Source organism: Neopsephotus bourkii, unplaced genomic scaffold, assembly GCF_033783945.1.
Source record: "Neopsephotus bourkii isolate Nb327-2 ecotype Australia unplaced genomic scaffold, CSIRO-AGI_Nbou_v1 NB_1765, whole genome shotgun sequence".
Lineage (NCBI taxonomy): Eukaryota > Metazoa > Chordata > Aves > Psittaciformes > Psittacidae > Neopsephotus > Neopsephotus bourkii.
This window is the reverse complement of record NW_026902239.1, coordinates 8,258,049-8,271,665: the sequence shown is the minus strand read 5'-3', so window position 1 is coordinate 8,271,665 and position 13,617 is coordinate 8,258,049. Positions and strand designations below refer to the sequence as shown.

The 13,617-nt window shown below is 37.7% G+C and overlaps 1 protein-coding gene across 10 annotated transcripts in view; it reads right to left on the bottom strand.

Annotated features, from left to right (window-relative positions):
- The window catches only part of PTPRK (protein tyrosine phosphatase receptor type K), a 408,592-nt gene that overhangs the window by 189,457 nt on the left and 205,518 nt on the right, over positions 1 to 13,617 (bottom strand). For all 10 annotated transcript variants that reach the window (XM_061378250.1, XM_061378252.1, XM_061378253.1 and 7 more), the window contains exon 6: positions 10,511 to 10,685. In XM_061378250.1, coding sequence (XP_061234234.1) covers positions 10,511 to 10,685 — 175 coding nt within the window. The remainder of the gene's footprint in view (positions 1 to 10,510; positions 10,686 to 13,617) is intronic.

Below are 13,617 nucleotides of genomic sequence, written 5' to 3'. Positions count from 1 at the left end.
ATGAGGATGTCAATGTAAGAATAAAAATAAAACCGAGAGTTTTACATAAACTGTGAACTGCAACTTCAGGTTTAAAAAGAAAAAAAAACACAAAAAACCCCAACAAACAAACAAACAAACAAGAAACCCAACAGAAAACCAAAACAAACAAATCCCCCACAAAGCATTAATCACACTAATCTTGATTTTCTCAAGAAATGAGTAAGCTGGTCTACAGGCAGCTTTACAAAAAACACCTGTGACATTAACACTTTAATATTCTTCCTCGTGTCCACAAACAGGTAGAGTTTCATATGGCTTATGGGATCTAATGCAAAACAGACATAAGAAGTAAAAAGATGATACAAATGCTTGAAAATTTGACTAAGACTTTCCACCAGGTTACAGAAATTATCCTAAGATGCTTGGCAATTTCAAATGGAGCTTGAATTCAGTTAAGCTATAATCTATTTATTTGTGGGTAAATCTAAACAAAACCTCTAATTTGATCAAAGCATTTTTACTACTATTTATTCAAATGAAGTAATTCATACAAAGTCAAGACTATCATTCTTAGTAATGCCAGAACTCCTCGTCAGATGCTGACCTTACTTTACAAGCCTTAAACCAACACCATGCAATATCTAAGCCTTTCAGATCGCATTGGTTAAGAACGTACTTTGTGCTCAAATCCTCCTTTCTTGGAGGGTAAAGGTAATGCATGTAAGTTGACTGTTAAGAAATTTTCCCCACCATCCTTACTAATCCTCTTTATTAGACTGTAAGGTTTTGAATAAGTCAATTCTAGGTAATTCTTGATTCCTAAGAAGCTATTTTCGCTTTTTCCTAACACAGTTCACTGACTTTTGTCTCTGTTTAGTCAACAAACTCATGGGTGGAAAATTCCTTTCATTTACTAGTAAAGAATCCAGAAAGTGAAAAATCACACTTATTACCATGTATAGCTATCAGCTGGAATGGTAAACTCAAAATGTTTGACAGTACAAGATCTGCTACAAGATTTAAGAGTTAATGACTAAGAAAATAATTACATCCAGTAACTACATCCAATGCTACAAATGAGGGCCTTGACACAGAGCATTTAAAAAAAATAAATAAAATAAATTAAAAAAATAACACAAGTTTAGGAAGAGTTGAAAATTCAAACTTCAGTCCAACACCACAGTGTCATCCTTCCTCTCAGAAGAGGTAGGACACAGACTCTGCCATTAGCAACATGCACATACCTGGGGAGCAGGAGAGAGAAACACTGATTTTCCTGTAACACTCCTTAAATCTTCTCTAAGACATGCTAGTTTGCAGTTCCATATCAGTTTCAATGACAAGCTCTCTAGCAGACCAGCACATCCAAATTCAACACTGCAACTCAGCAGGAAGAAATCTTCCCTTCTGCATGTAGCTAAGCTCCCCTTTTCTTCAGGAGAGGGTGATATGTTTCTCACTCTTTTTTATATAATTCTGAAAAGATACTTTTTTCAGCAGTTAAAATTGCAGGGTAATCCTTCAACATGAATTATTAAATAAGTAAATATTTCAAACTCTTTAAGAAAGAAAAAGAAAATTCTATCCAAACTATTCTAACTTTAAGCAATCTCTTTCAAATTATCCTAAAATAACTCCCCAACCAAGACGATTAAAGGTCACTAGTACATTACAAAGCATACTTTTATGAGATAAATTCCATTATAATTGCAACAACTATTCCAGCCACAATTTAGACATAGAATCCAATTATCCATTTCATTTTCATTTACACCTCATGGGCTAGATCATTTATCACGTTTCATGATAATGATCAGAAGGCACATGGAAAGTGATTTCTGGAGGTAACAAATTACCTACCATATTAGCATAGCTTACAAGATATCCTGTCAACAAGTACTACGCATAAATATGAGGTAATTAAATTTACAATGTGCAGGAGCATTTGATATGCCACTTGCTCTTCTAGCAGCTGCCAAAAAATCTGGGTTACTAAATTCAACATACCAGTTTAGTTACTTAAGTACAGTAATTTAGCTCTTCATAACACATCAGGAATCATTATGCCAGTCGAACACCAACAGGTAGGGAGCATGCTGTGGGCTTAAGATCTGGAGATGAATCTCTCATCATCTGGTATTATTGCTTCTTGCCACTGAACCATCCATCATGTCTCCAAGACAGCTTGGAATGATAGTGCTGGACCCTCACATTACTGCTCCTTGAACTCTGTCTCATCCATCTTTTGCATCATTCCCCATTTGCAGGTAAGTATCATCTCCCTGCTGCAAAACTGAGTGTGAACCTGCAATGCCTTTAACCTGCAGTACCACTCTAATAGTAATTGATTTCTTTTTATTGTAAAGATGGCTCAGTAAAACTATGTACAGCTGCTGAAACTGGAAGACGGTCGGGACAATACTACAATGCAAGTGTCTTATGCCTTTAGGAATATGACCCATTTCTAAGGAAATACTGCTATATTTTCATTGGTAGCTATTTTATAGTGCATATATATTTATCAATATATAAAATTGGTATAGGAATATATATGCAGGTTGTGTTCCTGCAGTTCATCTACAATTTAATAGCAAGATTCACTCAAATGCAGCTGAAAATTAATCTCAGGGGTGGCTTCACTTTGTACTTTTGTTAAGTGATTCAGTATTAGAACACTATTAGGTCTTTAAATACATACTAAAGCACACAGGAGCACCTGCATTCAAAAAAGAACTTAGATTAACTCTACACTGATCAAGGCACGACTTCACCAGCATGATGAGTTGTGTACCATAAACGAGCCAAGACTAAGCGTTTTAATTCAGCTTCATCTGAATGCTGTTATAAAAGTTTAATAAATCAAAATGATCAAAATGCCCCCAGTGGCAGGTTGGGATTCAGTTTCCAATTCAAATTCCCTTTAATATATGGCTTCTCTGACATCCTGCATTTTCTGCCTTCTATGTTGAATTCCAAATGCACTTCTTCTCATCATTACCATGCATCTACTCATCGGCACACTTTTTAACAACCCTGTACAATACACAGAAACATCAAACCTAGAGAGGTTTTCCTGTCCCCCAAACTGGAAAATGATGGCAGGTAAGGGAACTTTGTATACCCTTAAGTAAATATTTTCTTAACCTCCACACTAATGTCAATGGCATTTAAACTGAGATAGACCATCCTGAGCTGCAGTATTCAAATATAGCATTTGATTTAAATAAATGTAGAGACAGACCAGATACTTATCCAAGGAAATACAGAACTAATGTGGTGGGCAGGTTGGGCAAATCTCTTAAATGAGAAAAATTGTATCTCTGCAGATGATCTTCACGGCATTGTACTTGGATAAAATGCACATATAGGAAACAATGAAACCCCTTATTTCCTCCCTGAAGTGAAACCTGCCAAGAGCTTTTTCTTTGCCTCTTTCTTATCTTTGCACTGCCTCCCATCAAGTCTAAAGGCAAACAGGAATCCCACTATTGTTATTACATTTTAATATCCCAAATGCTATATTTGCTGTTTGGATTCACCTATCTACTTTCCCAATATGGAGCCACATGAGAAAATGAGAGAGGTATGTGACAACACCTAAAAGGCAAGACCATGCTCAGTTATTATTATGCAATCAGTTATTAATGCCACATCTGCGGTATCACTGGCAACACAATTTTGAACTGGGCTGAATGAAGCTGCATCATATCTTGGCTTTGGCAGAGCAGGTGATATCCAGCTTATGCTGGCTGTAAGTGAGCCAATAATACCTGGTTTGCCACAGAGGCAGAAGACCCCAGAGGACCATTACCTAAAGCCAGGATTATACTGTCTGGCACAGAGGTAACTCCTCTGCAACCGTGAGCAGCCTGGTCAAGTTCATTACAGGTCACTAATTCCCATTATGGTCTTCCACTGATTTTTACTGACCCTATTTTACTGCCAAATCATTATGAGGTCTCCACAAGACCTAACAAGAACAAGCAGCAGCCCATTGCTGTTCAAGTAGGGGAGGGCCCTTTTCCTGCCCTCCACTGAGCTCCAGGCTCCCAGCCTTTCAGCCAGCTCTGATGAGCTGATTCCAGTCCCCAGTAAGGCAAAAGTGTCCCAGCAAGGCTGAGATGGAGCAGCTCGATGCACATTTTGTTTGTTGAACCAGCCCATGGAAGTGACAGAGCCCTACAGACAAAAGAGAAATAGTGTGAAGCTAGGAGCAAGGGAGAGGAGCAAAGCCTCCCTTCCTGCCAACAGCTGCCCCATCAGCATCGCTTTAGCTGAACACTAAACACAGCGATTCCTTAGAGAACTTAAGAGGACTTCCACAGGGTTTGCTGTCCTGTGTGCTCTTATACAGGTGCGATGAACCCTTTCATAAAACACAACAGGAACTGTTGGCTGCTTGGACTTGCTAACTGAAAGTACCAGAGCATCAGCATCCACCACAGATGTCAGGGAAAAGTATACAGCAGGCAAAGAAAATGGCAAATAGATGATGTAACTGGCACTGAATTAATTAGTTAATTGTGAATCTGTTTTTTTCCTGCATGGTTACTTTTTAATAGGTTATTTTTAAGCTATGATCCTTATATAAAGATATTTAACAGTTACACAAAACTCTATTGAGGTTATAAATCTATGCTTTGATACAAGAAGTTACCCGCTATCCATTCTTACCAGTGAATAACAGAATTGAGTTTGGTTAAGAGCAGATCTCATAAGAATAAAGATTTAAAAAATGCCTTATACCAGCACAATCAGCTCGCACAGTGCCTTCTTTGATGTAGCCATTAATTTTGTATATCGTTACTACCTGATAAACTCTTTTGACAGGCTCTGTGGTTTCCTGTGTAGAACAAATAGCATACTTTTGATAAGAAACAAGTTAAGATGACCAGTATCCTCTCCCTGACTGTACTTTGCCCCTCTGTTCTACACTCATACATTTTCTTCCTGATGGAAAAACTAAGGAGTAACACTAATATCCAAGCTGAGACTGTATTGCCCCGTACTTAACAGACACCTGAATCACAGATTCCATGGAAGTTAAAATCCTATGCCAACACAGGACACCTCTACATCTGCTCTTCTCTGATACTCTGCCCCAAATATCAGCTTCTGAGCCTAGCCATAGACAGGACATGGGGCTACAAGAGTTTGGCTTTTGCTCTGACCCAGATCAGCCACTATAAAGTTCAGGGAATGCAGCAAGAAGATGCACCTCAGCACTGAAAAGGATAGCTTCTCCTAATGAGAATATTATTTTAGGCTATATGAAGCAGTACAAAACGCATGTCTTATGAGATAAAGGTAAAACGTGTGTTTTACCTTAGATGCTACAGATCTTTCTGAAGTACAAATCACAGAACTACAACAAAACAACAGTTCATGTTAAAAAGACTTCAAGAGGATTATAAGGAGGTAGAAATGCTCTCCATTCAAACTAAGCCAACACTGCAATGTAAACAGTCCATCACAACAAACAGGAGACTGATCTGTCAATAACTGAAGGTTTTACTTTCAGTCAAAAACCCAAACATATACACATGAAAAGACTTCAAAATGAAAGCACCTTGCCCCTCCCTTGGAAAAAAATAAACAATCAAACTGACCACTACAAAGCATTGTAGCATTTCATGGTTAACATGCCCATTAAAGATCTGGATAATGGTACAAAGAGGACCCTCAGCAACTTTGCTGATGACATCAAACTGGGAGGAGTGGCTGATAATGCCAGAGTGCATGCTGCCATCCAGATGGATCTCAGCAGGCTAGACAAATGGACTGACAAGAGCCTCAAAGTTCAGCAACTGCAAAGTCCTGCACCTCTTATGCTGCCCCAGGCATCAGTATATTTCAGGAGCCACCCACTTGGAACGCAGCTACCACAAAAGGACTTAGGTGTCCTAGTAGACACCAAGTTGAACATGAGCCAGCAACGTGCCCCTGTGACAAAAAACCCCAACAAAACAATAACAACGATGACAACAACAAAAAAAAAAAAAAAAAAAAAACACAACAAAACACAACCAAAAAACCCAACCAACCAAAAACCCCAAAATCAAAACAAACAAGTAAAACCCACTAATGGCATCCTGGGCTGCATTAGAGAAAGTACTGCCAGCTGGTTGAACGAGATGATTGTTCTACCCAGCACTGCTGGGTCCAGTGCTGAGTTCCTTGGTCACAAGAGAGACATGGACATACTGGACAGGGTCCAACGGAGGGGCATCCAAAGATGAAGAAGGAACTGGAGAATTTCTTCCTTGAGCAAAGAAAGACTGAGAGAGCTGGGACTGGTCAGACAGTAGTGAAACACTGCCCATGGCAGGGGGTCGGAACTTGGTGATCTTAAGGTCCTTTCCAACCCTAACTATTCTATGATTCTGTTCTAACATAGCACACACCACACTTCCTGCTGATTTTGCAAGTCTTTAATAGCATACTACTGTGTTTTGTTACTCTGCTGACAACGTGTAGCTACTTTAAAGCAAAACAAACTTGGGAAAGCATACAAACACTTTACATCAAGGATATCCTTTATTCTACCATTTGACAGAGTGGGTTTTCTTGACAATCAGAGCAACAAACTGCTGTTTCATGAAAAGAAAAAGGCAAATTTATCAGTCACATGGGTCTTCCAGGTACACTGCAACCAAAGAAAGCAGTAATTTTATTCCTGCAGAGCAACCTGAGTATAAGACATTTCAAACAGGTATAAACTGAATTTGGATTAATTTAAGAAGTTTTGGATTAATTTAAGAAGTATGCTACCACATAAGAATGCAACTTCAGCTTCATCTTCTCCTGACAAATACTTTTAACATACCAGGTCAACCAAGTTGATCACAACTGCTGTGATAAAAACTACCTTGTTTCTTGATGCACAAGATCACTTCTCTGATAAATATTGCCAATTTCAGACAAATATTCCAGTAGGCTTTTTTAAGAGCTCTGAACAATGACACAGTACAAGAACTGATTACAGGGTGAAGTCCTTACTGATTGAAGAGCAGTTTGTTTGGTACCGTAACTTGCAAAATCTACACAAGTGTACATATCAAGTACACACAAGTCAGGGCACAGGTAATTTCTTTAGGCAGTTAATTTCTACAATTCCATGTTAAGTAACAAAAGGAGCAGAAAAGATTTGAGAGCATGATACACTTGTTGTCAAAAGCAATAAAGAAACAAGTAAAAAGAAACTGTCAGTGTCTCCTTGTTCACCCTTACAGATCACAGATACTGTTCATCCCAGCATCTCCCTCAAGGTCCAGAGCAGACAGCTCTGAAGACTTCAAGACATTACCTTCCCAGAAATTGCCAATTTACTGGTCACCAAGGGAAAATATAAATAGAAAATTAAACTGATGGACCTATTCAGGATAAGTCAACTAACAGTAATGACAGTACCAGACTTCCTGTAAAAGGAAGAGGAAAGGGAGAGCTCCTTCTACACATATCCAAGAATGACAGTAATGCCATAGAAACCATGTAAAAAAGTCAATACAATGAAGCAACTGATCTGGGAGTTGAAGATCAGCTCTAAGCAAAGGCGAGACATTAAATCATTGGCTGAAAATACTTTTGGTAAAATACCATAACTGATTTACAAATTCTATTCTAGTCTGATTTTTTCTTAAAGAAATTAATCAGAGTAATTGAGTTATCCCTTTCAGGGTCTTCAAATGTATACCATCCCTTTGTAATAAACATTTGCAACAATGTTTAGACCTGCATTAATAGCAATTTGTCTGTTAAAGCTCAAAATGAAATAATATTGTACATTATATCACCATAAATTTCCATTACCAAGACTAACTTAAGAACTGCCAACCAGAAAAGTATCAAATGCCTTTACACCCATACTATGCTACCACGTCTCTACAGATGTAGAATATGTAATGATCTCATCCATGTACCTGAACACCCAAGTTTTGAGTTACAGGGCACCAACTCCTGCTCCTCATCCCTCTCTCTCTAATAACCAGTATTGTCAATAAAGTTTGGCTTCTACAAACTGAAGACCTTATCATTACTCAAAATGATCTGGAAGCAATACTAAAGCCATGACAAAGTAAATTGTGTTTCATCATTTTTTCCCCCTCCTCTGGCTGTGAGAACACACAGATCGATACTCTTCAGCATGAGAATTCTGCTGAGAAATTTTCATTTGTTACAAACAGCAACAAAAGGGCCCCAAGCATGCCCTGTCACTTTCAGTTTAGAAGGAAATGCACTAATAAACTCATCCCCCAGGGTCCTCTTTGACAATGGGCAATACTATGCCAGCTCTTATTAAAGGCAATTCGTATCAGTGGCCCAAAAATTTCTTTTAAAATTATCATCTTTTGTATCTATGTAGCAGGATGTCAGCTTTAAAGTGCCACTGAGATATAGGACCTGTCATTATGGTTAATTTTCAGTACAGTTTTAACACCAGGGTAGCTGATCCCTAAGGGTATGGGTATGCTTTTTTGGCTAACAAGATTTATTTAGTAATAATCCAGACAAACAAGAAAATATATTACTATATATTGTTTTTCAAATGTAACAGCAAGCAATAAATCCTTCTATAAAAACATAAATCTTTAATCTTTACCCTAATGTCAAATAGACAAATATATTTTTAGATTTTTCCTTTAATTTAGCATTTTAAAAGATATTTTTATATATGTATATATACACACACATATATACATGTATAAATATAAGAAGGGGAGGGGAGGGGAGGGAAAAAGAAAAGAAGGGAAGGGAAGAGAAAAAGAAAAGAAGGAAAGGAAATAAAAAAAAAGAAGGAAATGAAAGAAAGGAAGGAAAAATCTGGGGCTTCCAATCCTAAAAGCACATAAAAAGTAAAATTAACCTTAAAATATGAAATCTATATAGGTCTTTATATACATATATATATATTATAATTTTATATATATATAGCTATAGACCAAGTTTATGTTTCAAGCCATAAAGATGGTATTCTCTATCAAACGGCCTAAGCTTCACAGCAGGACAATATGCTGCATTTAAAAAGAGAGAATTATGAAGTTTGATATTGTTACCTCATTTTTTTTTTCCAGAGAAACGGTGTTTTAAACACCATTTTATTGCTCTATTATACTAGGAAAAAATTAGAAAACTTCATTTATTGGATAAATACATCAATTTTCCCTGCTTTTCTAACAACAGAAAGTCTGCTTTCATGCTATAACAGAACTAATTTCATTTGTTAGGATAAAGACTATCTTGTACATTTCTAGACAAAAGGTACATCTAACAAAATAAAAGAAGAAACTGTTAACATTGTCTAAATCCTCATACATTCAAGCAAAGCCCATTTTTATTGATTTTATATAGAAGGAATAAAATCTAGTTGACCTCAATCAACTTGTCTCTCAGGGAGAAGACCTCTGCCAGCAAATGCCAGATACCAAATGCCTTAGAGCACTTCCTATGCTACTTTAATTTCTACAAGTGGACACTTGCTTTCCCTGTCCCAGATCCAGATGCAGTGGCTGACTCCAGATGCGGCGGCTGATTCCAGATGCCAGCTGACCAAACAGCCCATTGCTGGACCAACGAGTCAAATGAGAGCCCATTCTGTACCTTCATTCTTTGTCTTCCTTGGCCAAAACATCCTCCACACTGGGCACAGGAGCACCACAGACAGATTTTGCACTTTTTTTTTTTTTCCCCCCAGCTAAAATAACATAAAGCCTCATGACAAACTAAGAGGGAAATGGGCAGTTTTGCAGGTGACACAGTTAGACAAGGAGAGGCTTAATAAATTATTCCAGGCTAAACACAGCAAGTGACTTTTGGAAGTGAAAACTGAACTCTGATATTCAACTATATCCTTTGCCAGTCAAGATTACATGCTTCCAGAACACAAAATGCGTAAATAAAATAAATCACCAACCCATCACTACAATGCACAAGCTATGGCTGTGTCATGGAGCAGGCTTCTGAATTAATACAGAAAAAAAACCCACCACCCAGTATTTAAAGTATAAAAGACATGTTTCTCTTTTTCTTTTTTCTACTTCAGAGGTTAGAAATCATCACAGAACATCTCTATAATGCTCAGTCCTTGGGAAGGTAAAAGTTTACTACTATTTTTATATATGTGTCTCCCTTGTAACAGAACAATGTATTATTTGCTGTACTACCAGTCTGATCAAGGTGACAGATTTTAAAAGGGAATGTTAACTAAGTAGAGTGGAATCTCTCTTACCTGTAGAAGTACTTATGAAAAGCAGTTTTCACTTTAAATTCAAGAAATAGCATCCACAGAAAAGCATATCGACATGTTACATTTGAATTGCAGGATCAGGGTTTTTACACACATGCATTCTACAGAAAGCAACTGTAAGAAGTTTTTCAAACCAGTCTTTCATTTTGGAAGAATTTCAGAAGCTTCACAAAGGTATCTTTGTATGATCATTTCAGATCAAAGCATCTGTAAGCTGCAAAAATGTTCTTAATAGTGGTATTAAGAACATTTAACTGGATAAAAAGAAAGCAATAAAAACTTTACCTCGAACAATAAGCTGAGCAAAATTTGACACTCCAGAACCTCTCTCTGACTGAGTTACACACCGGTATAAATCCTGGTCAGTTTTTGTCACCTCTTGCAACTTAAAGGTAGCAGCAAATCTTCTGTGATTGATATTTTTAGTTTGAGCAACTGGAATGTCTTCTCCATTTCTTCTCTGAAAATAAGAGTAACCAAGGCAGAGTTATCTCACAAGAATTAAAAAAGACATTTATCATAATCATCATACAAAGAATGCATTAAAAAAAAAACAAAACCAGACAGCAATGCATTTATCCCACACTGCATTTCCATGGTAGATGAGCTCAGTGTTGAGGTCCCATCAAGAAACAGGAATTACTCAAAAGCGTATCAGAATCACATTTCAGAATCAAGTTTGAAGGTGAAAAGCACCATCAAGCTTTCACACTTCCACAAAACATGACTATGACATATTCAAGTGTCACTGCTTCATAGCTGAAACCTTTGCAGGGGAGCCCAGCAGTAGACATTTACTCCTAAGAAAATTCATTCAACTTCAAATAAGATTATAACAGATATATACTGTAAGAAATACCTAAGCCTGGCATTGAGGGATTCCACAGTTTTTCAACAGCTCTTTATCAGCAACCAGCCAATGTTTTCTTTTTAATGCTACCTTTTATCTGTCCAAATTCAATACCTTCTAAATTTGTACCTTTGTTATACACCAAGCACCACCTATCTATCTACAACTAGTGGAAATAGAAAGGGGAGGGAAGGCAGCTTCTAAAAGAGTAGTAATATACATCTCATGCAAAGAAAGCAGCATAAAGACTTCTGAAAATATCACAGCTACCACAAATTACTGAAAATATTAATCTGTCTGGAGCTCTGTGGGCAGGGTGAGAGGTCAGTAAGGCAGAAACAGTTTGAGCTTCTTCCTGACCTTATTACCATTCACATTAAATGATCAGTTTTGATTTTAATTGAAAACCAGACCCTCCATCAAAAGTCAGCATTAAGAAAAAAAATAAAAGTAAATCCAGAAACATGCACCAAGTGAACAAACTATTTTACTTTCTCTCCCATGGATCAACCACATGTTATTCCCTGGGCAGAATACAGTTTCTGAGCTTTGCTCAGTCACCAGAAAAAGATCATAATTTCTTTCTAACTGTGTTGCCTGCTCTGCTTGATACGTAGCCAAATGTGACCTCCAAGGACATTTTTAGCTCTCATCAACCCCTGGAATGAGAAACTTCATTGAGGTATTAAACTCTGAGCTTTCTGTCTAATACAACAAGTGCTACTGCTGAGCCACAGAATTTAATAACCTGAAAGCCTGTGGCAAAATACATAGGGGAGAAAAAGGAGATGAGTTAATGCTGCATGTGTATATTAGCTGGACTCCTGTCACAGGCCGGAGTACTTCATAATACTCGAACACTTCATTTTATGTCTGCTCTCTGTGATTTTAGCATGAGTTAGTCACTCTCTAAACAGTTTTGCAGTAGATTAGCCAGGGGTTCAGCACTACTTCAAACTCACTGAAACAAGTATTCATTTTAATAGTTAAAAAGTTTAAACAGATGAATTTCAGATTTTATTGTCTTTCCTTGCAGGAGTCAAAGCACCCACCCATGCATCACTGCAAGCCTTGGGAGAAAAAGTTCATTTCTAAGAACCTGTCAGATTTCAGTCAGTAGTATCCCACTACAAAAAACACACCATCACCGTTACCAACAGCAAGTTGTGAGTGTATGACTTCCTCATTTCATGAAGACTCCACCCAGTTTTTTCTTCCACAGCCACCCTTTTTGCCATTACACCAGAAACAGCAGGAAGCCATTACCCAAGGGTAAGCTCAGCCTGTAGGGCTGTATTGGTGAGATGCAAAGAATGGATAGCCAAAAGAAGACGGTGCATGAGATCCTTCCAAAAGGTACTTTCACTGCTTCTCCCTCAGTCACCATTCTGTAACCACAGAAGATGGAAGCTATTTGACAGGGTGTTCACAGGGCAAATGCAGTGGAAGTTGGGCACTTGGAGACCTAGATCCACTGTAGCGCAGCCAAGTCGTCCTGTGACAGGCACCGGCTCTCTATTCAGCTCTATGAATATCTGCCTCCTATTTGGAATTAAGGAAGTTTGCTGATGACCGCAAAGACTCCTATGAATGAGAGCCCTTACTGAACTCCAGGGATCAATGAAATTATTAAAATACCACACAAATGAGGTGTGATGTTAAAGGCTTTATTTCAGTGCTGCTTAAGCTGCAGCAAAATTATTCTGGGGGTAATGCAACTCTCCCTCCTGTTAACTGGCAGCTTCTCATAAGAAAAGCTAAATCTGAAAACAGGATTTCTCCCCCTTCCCTCCCAGTTTTGATCAAAGGCTTGAACTCTCTGAAATTGTAACTTAATATAAAACTTGGATCTAGTGCCTTGAACTAAGCAAAATAAAAAAACCTTATGGTACTTCCTTCCTCCCTCTTGTCCATGCCCTCCCACCGCATGTGTTCTCACATGCACCTCAACCAGCCAGCAAATGGGTGTTAAGCTCCCCACTAAACACAAACTTGACATATAATTGTTAAAATTACCAAGCAGCATATAATAAACAGAAAGCATATTTGTGAAAATGATATGACAACACACTTGACAACTAACCCATGTAAGGCAGTCAGTCTTGATCATCTATGGTAAGAAAAACAAATATTAGAGTTTTCTGAAATGAAAGACCACCTTCACCAAGTAGTGTTTTAAATTTCAGTGCCAAGCACTTACTCTGCAGCGAAGAATCACATCCAAGCTTGCTGTGCAAAATAATTTACCCTCTGAAGCTCAGAACTTGCTTACTTAAGCTCATCTGCACTCTTCATGTTGAGAAACAAAGTGAATTGGGCTCCTACTTAAAATGAAATATTAATGCACTTTCAGAGCACTTGATCAAAATGAAATTTAACAAGCTTTACAGTTCTACTCCAACAACAAAACCTAGGATTTTCTTTTCTATTTACATTAGTAATTTCCTAACACTTTATCTTAGAAGGCTTAAAGTAATTGCTCAAATTTCTCTGCATTAAGATTTGTTTCTTGGACTCCAAATAGACTTTGAAAATGTAATTG